The 10,000-nt window shown below is 48.5% G+C and overlaps 1 protein-coding gene across 1 annotated transcript in view; it reads left to right on the plus strand.

Moving 5' to 3' along the window:
- Window positions 1-10,000, plus strand: part of LOC121838990 — a 50,756-nt gene that overhangs the window by 36,920 nt on the left and 3,836 nt on the right. The window contains exon 7 of the mRNA XM_042294991.1: window positions 485-537. Within this exon, the coding sequence (XP_042150925.1) occupies window positions 485-537 (53 nt within the window). The remainder of the gene's footprint in view (window positions 1-484; window positions 538-10,000) is intronic.

Here is a 10,000-nt window from a genome sequence, read left to right on the forward strand (position 1 = left end):
AATTCAATTCAAAGGTCTTTATTGGCATGGGAAACATACGTTAACATTGCCAAAGCAAGTGAAGTAGATACAAAAGTGAAATAAACAATACAAATGAACTGTTAACCTCTTTCAAGTTTCAAAATAACAAATAAAAGAATAGAGTAAATAGTGTCTATATAACAGTGTTGTAACGATGTGCATATAGTACAAAGGGGAAATAAATAACCATAAATATGGGTTGTATTTACAACGGTGTTTGTTCTTCACTGGTTGACCTTTTCTTGTGGCAACAGGTCACACATCTTGCTGTCTTTCTGGGTCTGTGTAATCTGAGGGAAATATGTGTGTCTCTCTGGGTCTGGGTAATCTGAGGGAAATATGTGTGTCTCTCTGGGTCTGTGTAATCTGAGGGAAATATGTCTCTCTGGGTCTGTGTAATCTGAGGGAAATATGTCTCTCTCTCTTACACATTCTACCTTTTTGATTTGTTCCCTCCACGCAGCGAGAGTTTAGTGGAGCGAGTGACTGCGGTGGGAAGCCGGTGTCCGGTAAACGGTAAGGTTGATTAGCTGTGTTGTGTGGTTGAAGGCTGCGTCAGCGTCAAGGTAAAGGTGAGAGATCTCCGCCACGGTTCAGTGCCCATTTCGGGTCTAAAGAAAGGAAAGAAGGAGAGAAATCCACTAACTGTTTGGCACATCCACTCTGTCTGCAATTTCCTCTCATTTCCTCTCCCTTCCTCTCGTTTCCTCTCCTCTCCTCTCCTCTCCTCTCCTCTCCTCTCCTCTCCTCTCCTCTCCTCTCCTCTCCTCTCCTCTCCTCTCCTCTCCTCTCCTCTCCTCTCCTCTCCTCTCCTCTCCTCTCCTCTCCTCTCCTCTCCTCTCCTCTCCTCTCCTCTCCTCTCCTCTCCTCTCCTCTCCTCTCCTCTCCTCTCCTCTCCCTCTCCTCTCCTCTCCTCTCCTCTCCCTCTCCTCTCCTCTCCTCTCCCTCTCCTCTCCTCTCCTCTCCTCTCCTCTGCCTCTCCTCTCCTCTCCTCTCCTCTCCTCTCCTCTCCTCTCCTCTCCTCTCCTCTCCTCTCCTCTCCTCTCCTCTCCTCTCCTCTCCTCTCCTCTCCTCTCCTCTCCTCTCCCTCTCCCCTCCTCTCCTCTCCTCTCCTCTCCTCTCCTCTCCTCTCCTCTCCTCTCCTCTCCTCTGTCATTGCTCTTTCTCTGTCAGACATGACCGTTGTGATGTTTAGCCTCAGATAACCTCAGCCTGTTGCCTGTCTACCTCTGTCTGTCTCTGTCTGTCAGTCTTGCGTGGACACAGGCTCATCAGCAGCCAGCTACCACCCGGTTACCCATCCCTGCACCTTAGAGACTGCTGCCCCATATACATAGACATGGAATCACTGGTCACATTAATAATGGAACACTAAATCAAATCAAATCAAATCAAATGGCACATGAATACAACAGATGTAGTAGACCTCACAGTGAAATGCTGAATACAACAGGTGTAGTAGACCTCACAGTGAAATGCTGAATACAACAGGTGTAGTAGACCTTACAGTGAAATGCTGAATATAACAGGTGTAGTAGACCTTACAGTGAAATGCTGAATACAACAGGTGTAGTAGACCTCACAGTGAAATGCTGAATACAACAGGTGTAGTAGACCTTACAGTGAAATGCTGAATACAACAGGTGTAGTAGACCTCACAGTGAAATGCTGAATACAACAGGTGTAGTAGACCTCACAGTGAAATGCTGAATACAACAGGTGTAGTAGACCTTACAGTGAAATGCTGAATACAACAGGTGTAGTAGACCTTACAGTGAAATGCTGAATACAACAGGTGTAGTAGACCTTACAGTGAAATGCTGAATACAACAGGTGTAGTAGACCTCACAGTGAAATGCTGAATACAACAGGTGTAGTAGACCTTACAGTGAAATGCTGAATACAACAGGTGTTGTAGACCTCACAGTGAAATGCTGAATACAACAGGTGTAGTAGACCTTACAGTGAAATGCTGAATACAACAGGTGTAGTAGACCTTACAGTGAAATGCTGAATACAACAGGTGTAGTAGACCTTACAGTGAAATGCTGAATACAACAGGTGTAGTAGACCTCACAGTGAAATGCTGAATACAACAGGTGTAGTAGACCTCACAGTGAAATGCTGAATACAACAGGTGTAGTAGACCTTACAGTGAAATGCTGAATACAACAGGTGTAGTAGACCTCACAGTGAAATGCTGAATACAACAGGTGTAGTAGACCTTACAGTGAAATGCTGAATACAACAGGTGTAGTAGACCTCACAGTGAAATGCTGAATACAACAGGTGTAGTAGACCTCACAGTGAAATGCTGAATACAACAGGTGTAGTAGACCTTACAGTGAAATGCTGAATACAACAGGTGTAGGTAGACCTCACAGTGAAATGCTGAATACAACAGGTGTAGTAGACCTCACAGTGAAATGCTGAATACAACAGGTGTAGTAGACCTTACAGTGAAATGCTGAATACAACAGGTGTAGTAGACCTCACAGTGAAATGCTGAATACAACAGGTGTAGTAGACCTTACAGTGAAATGCTGAATACAACAGGTGTAGTAGACCTCACAGTGAAATGCTGAATACAACAGGTGTAGTAGACCTCACAGTGAAATGCTGAATACAACAGGTGTAGTAGACCTTACAGTGAAATGCTGAATACAACAGGTGTAGTAGACCTCACAGTGAAATGCTGAATACAACAGGTGTAGTAGACCTTACAGTGAAATGCTGAATACAACAGGTGTAGGTAGACCTCACAGTGAAATGCTGAATACAACAGGTGTAGGTAGACCTCACAGTGAAATGATGAATACAACAGGTGTAGTAGACCTTACAGTGAAATGCTGAATACAAAAGGTGTAGTAGACCTTACAGTGAAATGCTGAATACAACAGGTGTAGTAGACCTTACAGTGAAATGATGAATACAACAGGTGTAGTAGACCTTACAGTGAAATGCTGAATACAAAAGGTGTAGTAGACCTTACAGTGAAATGCTGAATACAACAGGTGTAGTAGACCTTACAGTGAAATGCTGAATACAACAGGTGTAGTAGACCTTACAGTGAAATGCTGAATACAACAGGTGTAGTAGACCTTACAGTGAAATGCTGAATGCAACAGGTGTAGTAGACCTCACATTGAAATGCTGAATACAACAGGTGTAGTAGACCTTACAGTGAAATGCTGAATACAACAGGTGTAGTAGACCTTACAGTGAAATGATGAATACAACAGGTGTAGGTAGACCTTACAGTGAAATGCTGAATACAACAGGTGTAGTAGACCTTACAGTGAAATGCTTATTATTATTATTATTATTATTAACTTAAAAAATTTAACAAATAATTAATGAGCAGCAGTAAAATAACAATAGCAGGGCTATATACAGGGTGTTACAGTACAGAGTCAATGTGGAGGCTATATACAGGGTGTTACGGTACAGAGTCAATGTGGAGGCTATATACAGGGTGTTACGGTACAGAGTCAATGTTGAGGCTATATACAGGGGGTACCGGTACAGGGTCAATGTGGAGGCTATATACAGGGTGTTACAGTACAGAGTCAATGTGGAGGCTATATACAGGGGGGGTACCGCGTCAACTGGAGGCTATATACAGGGTATTACGGTACAGAGTCGATGTGGAGGCTATATACAGGGTGTTACGGTACAGAGTCAATGTGGAGGCTATATACAGGGTATTACGGTACAGAGTCGATGTGGAGGCTATATACAGGGTGTTATGGTACAGAGTCAATGTGGAGGCTATATACAGGGGGTACCGGTACAGAGTCAATGTGGATGCTATATACAGGGGGTACCGGTAGAGAGTCCATGTGGAGGCTATATACAGGAGGTACCAGTACAGAGTCAATGTGGAGGCTATATACAGGGTGTTACGGTAGAGAGTCCATGTGGAGGCTATATACAGGGGGTACCGGTACAGAGTCAATGTGGAGGCTATATACAGGGTGTTACGGTACAGAGTCAATGTGGAGACTATATACAGGGTATTACGGTACAGAGTCAATGTGGAGGCTATATACAGGGTATTACGGTACAGAGTCAATGTGGAGGCTATATACAGGGGGGTACCGCTACAGAGTCAATGTGGAGGCTATATACAGGGGTACCGGTACAGAGTCAATGTGGAGGCTATATACAGGGTGTTACGGTACAGAGTCAATGTGGAGGCTATAAACAGGGGGCACCGGTACTGAGTCAATGTGGAGGCTTCATACAGGTGGGGTACCAGTACAGAGCCAATTTGGAGGCTATATACAGGGGGCACCGGTACCGAGTCAGTGTGCGGGGGAACAGGCTAGTTGAGGTAATCTGTACATGTTGGTGGGGGTGAAGTGACTATGCATTGATAACAGCGAGTAGCAGCAGTGTACAAAAGGGAGGGGGGGTACAATGTAAATTGTCAGGTGGCGATTTTATGAATTGTTCAGCAGTCTTATGGCTTGGGGGGTAGAAGCTGTTGAGGAGCCTTTTGGTCCTAGACTTGGCGCCCCAGTAGCGCGTGCCGTTCGGTAGCAGAGAAAACCATCTATAACTTGGGTGACTGGAGTCTCTGACAATTGTATGGGCTTTCCTCTGACACTGCCTGTTATATAGGTTCTGGATGGCAGGAAGCTTGGCCCCAGTGAGGTACTGGGCCGTTCATACCTCACTCAGACGCTACTCTTCCTGGGGTTTATTTTGGATCCCCATTAGTTCCTGCCAAGGCAGCAGCTACTCTTCCTGGGGTTTATTATGGATCCCCATTAGTTCCTGCCAAGGCAGCATCTACTCTTCCTGGGGTTTATTAAGGATCCCCATTAGTTCCTGCCAGGGCAGCAGCTACTCTTCCTGGGGTTTATTATGGATCCCCATTAGTTCCTGCCAAGGCAGCAGCTACTCTTCCTGGGGTTTATTATGGATCCCCATTAGTTCCTGCCATAGCAGCAGCTACTCTTTCTGGGGTTTATTATGGATCCCCATTAGTTCCTGCCAAGGCAGCAGCTACTCTTCCTGGGGTTTATTATGGATCCCCATTAGTTCCTGCCAAGGCAGCAGCTACTCTTCCTGGGGTTTATTATGGATCCCCATTAGTTCCTGCCAAGGCATAACAACTTCTTTGCTCGCTTTGAGGACAATACAGTGCCACGGCCCGCTACCAAAACCTGCGGACTCTCCTTCACTCTCTCTCTCTCTCTCCTATTCCTCCTCTCACACACACACACACACACACACACACACACACACACACACACACACACACACACACACACACACACACACACACACACTCTCTCTCTCTCTCTCTCTCTCTCTCTCTCTCTCTCTCTCTCTCTCTCTCTCTCTCTCTCTCTCTCTCTCTCTCTATACCTCGAGCCCTTGCGAGGTAACAATGGCTGTGAAAACAGTGCTTGCGGTAGCCAATCAGTAACCCAACGCCTCGTGTAGCTGAGCACCCTCAGATTGTCTACCCCCATCCCCTTCCCTGACCTCCGATGCCTGAATATTCAGACCGCTTGACATCCAATGCATACATGAATGTTAGGGACGGGTCTGCATGCCAAATGGGAACCTATTTCCTACAGAGTGCACTTCTACTGGGCCCACAGGGGCTCAGGTCAAAAGGACATAGTGCCATTTGGGATGCAGGCATAGGCCAACCTCTTGGCCAATCAGATCACAGGGAGAATGAGGAGCTGGAGGTGAGATACAGCTACAGAGAGAGGCACACAGACTGGAACACAGACTGGAACACAGACTGGACTACAGACTGGCACACAGACTGGAACACAGACTGGAACACAGACTGGAACACAGACTGGACTACAGACTGGCACACAGACTGGACTACAGACTGGCACACAGACTGGAACACAGACTGGAACACAGACTGGAACACAGACTGGACTACAGACTGGCACACAGACTGGAACACAGACTGGAACACAGACTGGAACACAGACTGGAACACAGACTGGCACACAGACTGGAACACAGACTGGCACACAGACTGGAACACAGACTGGAACACAGACTGGCACACAGACTGGAACACAGACTGGAACACAGACTGGAACACAGACTGGCACACAGACTGGAACACAGACTGGCACACAGACTGGAACACAGACTGGAACACAGACTGGCACACAGACTGGAACACAGACTGGAACACAGACTGGCACACAGACTGGAACACAGACTGGAACACAGACTGGAACACAGACTCACCGTACCACAGGACAGACAGACTGGAACACAGACTGGAATACAGACTGGAACACAGACTGGCACACAGACTGGAACACAGACTGGAACATTAGACTCACCGTAACACAGGACAGACAGACTGGAACACAGACTGGAACACAGACTCACCGTACCACAAGACAGACAGACTGGAACACAGACTGGAACACAGACTGGAACACAGACTCACCGTACCACAGGACAGACAGACTGAAATACAGACTCACCGTACCACAGGACAGAGACTGAAACACAGACTGGAACACTGACTCACCGTATCACAGGAAAGACAAACTGAAACACAGACTCACCGTATCACAGGACAGACAGACTGGAATACAAATGGCTGGGTTTAGACTCTCTACAGTATGTAGTAGTGGGTTCAGATTATATACAGTATGTAGTAGTGGGTTCAGACTCTCTACAGTAAGTATTAGTGGGTTCAGATTCTCTACAGTATGTAGTAGTGGGTTCAGACTCTCTACAGTATGTAGTAGTGGGTTCAGACTCTCTACAGTATGTAGTAGTGGGTTCAGACTCTCTACAGTATGTAGTAGTGGGTTCAGACTCTCTACAGTATGTAGTAGTGGGTTCAGACTCTCTACAGTATGTAGTAGTGGGTTCAGATTCTCTACAGTATGTAGTAGTGGGTTCAGACTCTCTACAGTATGTAGTAGTGGGTTCAGATTCTCTACAGTATGTAGTAGTGGGTTCAGACTCTCTACAGTATGTAGTAGTGGGTTCAGATTCTCTACAGTATGTAGTAGTGGGTTCAGATTCTCTACAGTATGTAGTAGTGGGTTCAGACTCTCTACAGTATGTAGTAGTGGGTTCAGATTCTCTACAGTATGTAGTAGTGGGTTCAGATTATATACAGTATGTAGTAGTGGGTTCAGACTCTCTACAGTATGTAGTAGTGGGTTCAGATTCTCTACAGTATGTAGTAGTGGGTTCAGATTATATACAGTATGTAGTAGTGGGTTCAGATTCTCTACAGTATGTAGTAGTGGGTTCAGATTCTCTACAGTATGTAGTAGTGGGTTCAGATTCTCTACAGTATGTAGTAGTGGGTTCAGATTATATACAGTATGTAGTAGTGGGTTCAGATTCTCTACAGTATGTAGTAGTGGGTTCAGACTCTCTACAGTATGTAGTAGTGGGTTCAGATTATATACAGTATGTAGTAGTGGGTTCAGATTCTCTACAGTAAGTATTAGGCAGATATACATTTCCATGTTTTTAAGGTTAGTGCTGTGCATAGTTATATCTGATCCTACATCAGTATGTATCGGTGAGGAGGTATAGGCGTTGTCCCCAACCTCTGATCTAGGGTCAAATTAGGTTAGGGCTGAACATAGTGTTATCTGATCCTACGTCTGTGTGTCGGGATAACTTTGACTGTAGCATTTAGAGCGAACACTAGATGTATTGTATTGTATTGGCTCAGTTCAGTTAGAGGGAGACTCCAGACTGCCCCAGTCCAGACTCAGTTAGAGGGATGGGGTCCAGACTCCAGACAGCCCCAGTCCAGACTCCAGACAGCCCCAGTCCAGACTCCAGACAGTCCCAGTCCAGACTCCAGACAGTCCCAGTCCAGACTCCAGACAGTCCCAGTCCAGACTCCAGACAGCCCCAGTCCATACTCCAGACAGTCCCAGTCCAGACTCCAGACAGTCCCAGTCCAGACTTCAGACAGCCCCAGTCCAGACTCCAGACAGTCCCAGTCCAGACTCCAGACAGTCCCAGTCCAGACTCCAGACAGCCCCAGTCCAGACTCCAGACAGCCCCAGTCCAGACTCCAGACAGCCCCAGTCCAGACTCCAGACAGCCCCAGTCCAGACTCAGTTAGAGGGATGGGGTCCAGACTCCAGACAGCACCAGTCCAGACTCCAGACAGCCCCAGTCCAGACTCCAGACAGTCCCAGTCCAGACTCCAGACAGTCCCAGTCCAGACTCCAGACAGCCCCAGTCCAGACAGCCCCAGTCCAGACTCAGTTAGAGGGATGTGGTCCAGACTCCAGACAGCACCAGTCCAGACTCCAGACAGCCCCAGTCCAGACTCCAGACAGTCCCAGTCCAGACTCCAGACAGTCCCAGTCCAGACTCCAGACAGCCCCAGTCCACACTCCAGAGAGTCCCAGTCCAGACTCCAGACAGCCCCAGTCCAGACTCCAGACAGCCCCAGTTCAGACTCCAGACAGTCCCAGTCCAGACTCCAGACAGTCCCAGTCCAGACTCCAGACAGTCCCAGTCCAGACTCCAGACAGCCCCAGTCCATACTCCAGACAGTCCCAGTCCAGACTCCAGACAGTCCCAGTCCAGACTTCAGACAGCCCCAGTCCAGACTCCAGACAGTCCCAGTCCAGACTCCAGACAGTCCCAGTCCAGACTCCAGACAGCCCCAGTCCAGACTCCAGACAGCCCCAGTCCAGACTCCAGACAGCCCCAGTCCAGACTCCAGACAGCCCCAGTCCAGACTCAGTTAGAGGGATGGGGTCCAGACTCCAGACAGCACCAGTCCAGACTCCAGACAGCCCCAGTCCAGACTCCAGACAGTCCCAGTCCAGACTCCAGACAGTCCCAGTCCAGACTCCAGACAGCCCCAGTCCAGACTCCAGACAGCCCCAGTCCAGTCTCCAGACAGTCCCAGTCCAGACTCCAGACAGCCCCAGTCCAGACTCCAGACAGTCCCAGTCCAGACTCCAGACAGTCCAAGTCCAAACTCCAGACAGTCCCAGTCCAGACTCCAGACAGTCCCAGTCCAGACTCCAGACAGCCCCAGTCCAGACTCCAGACAGTCCCAGTCCAGACTCCAGACAGCCCCAGTACAGACTCCAGACAGCCCCATTCCAGACTCCAGACAGTCCCAGTCCAGACTCTAGACTCAGACTCTACAGCTCGGCATTCAACACCATAGTACCCTCCAAGCTCGTCATCAAGCTCGAGACCCTGGGTCTCGACCCCGCCCTGTGCAACTGGGTACTGGACTTCCTGACGGGCCGCCCCCAGGTGGTGAGGGTAGGCAACAACATCTCCTCCCCGCTGATCCTCAACACTGGGGCCCCACAAGGGTGCGTTCTGAGCCCTCTCCTGTACTCCCTGTTCACCCACGACTGCGTGGCCATGCACGCCTCCAACTCAATCATCAAGTTTGCGGACGACACAACAGTGGTAGGCTTGATTACCAACAACGACGAGACGGCCTACAGGGAGGAGGTGAGGGCCCTCGGAGTGTGGTGTCAGGAAAATAACCTCACACTCAACGTCAACAAAACTAAGGAGATGATTGTGGACTTCAGGAAACAGCAGAGGGAACACCCCCATCCACATCGATGGAACAGTAGTGGAGAGGGTAGCAAGTTTTAAGTTCCTCGGCATACACATCACAGACAAACTGAATTGGTCCACTCACACAGACAGCATCGTGAGGAAGGCGCAGCAGCGCCTCTTCAACCTCAGGAGGCTGAAGAAATTCGGCTTGTCACCAAAAGCACTCACAAACTTCTACAGATGCACAATCGAGAGCATCCTGGCGGGCTGTATCACCGCCTGGTATGGCAACTGCACCGCCCTCAACCGTAAGGCTCTCCAGAGGGTAGTGAGGTCTGCACAACGCATCACCGGGGGCAAACTACCTGCCCTCCAGGACACCTACACCACCCGATGCTACAGGAAGGCCATAAAGATCATCAAGGACATCAACCACCCGAGCCACTGCCTG

The sequence above is a fragment of the Oncorhynchus tshawytscha genome, linkage group LG13, assembly GCF_018296145.1.
Source record: "Oncorhynchus tshawytscha isolate Ot180627B linkage group LG13, Otsh_v2.0, whole genome shotgun sequence".
Taxonomy (NCBI): Eukaryota; Metazoa; Chordata; class Actinopteri; order Salmoniformes; family Salmonidae; genus Oncorhynchus; species Oncorhynchus tshawytscha.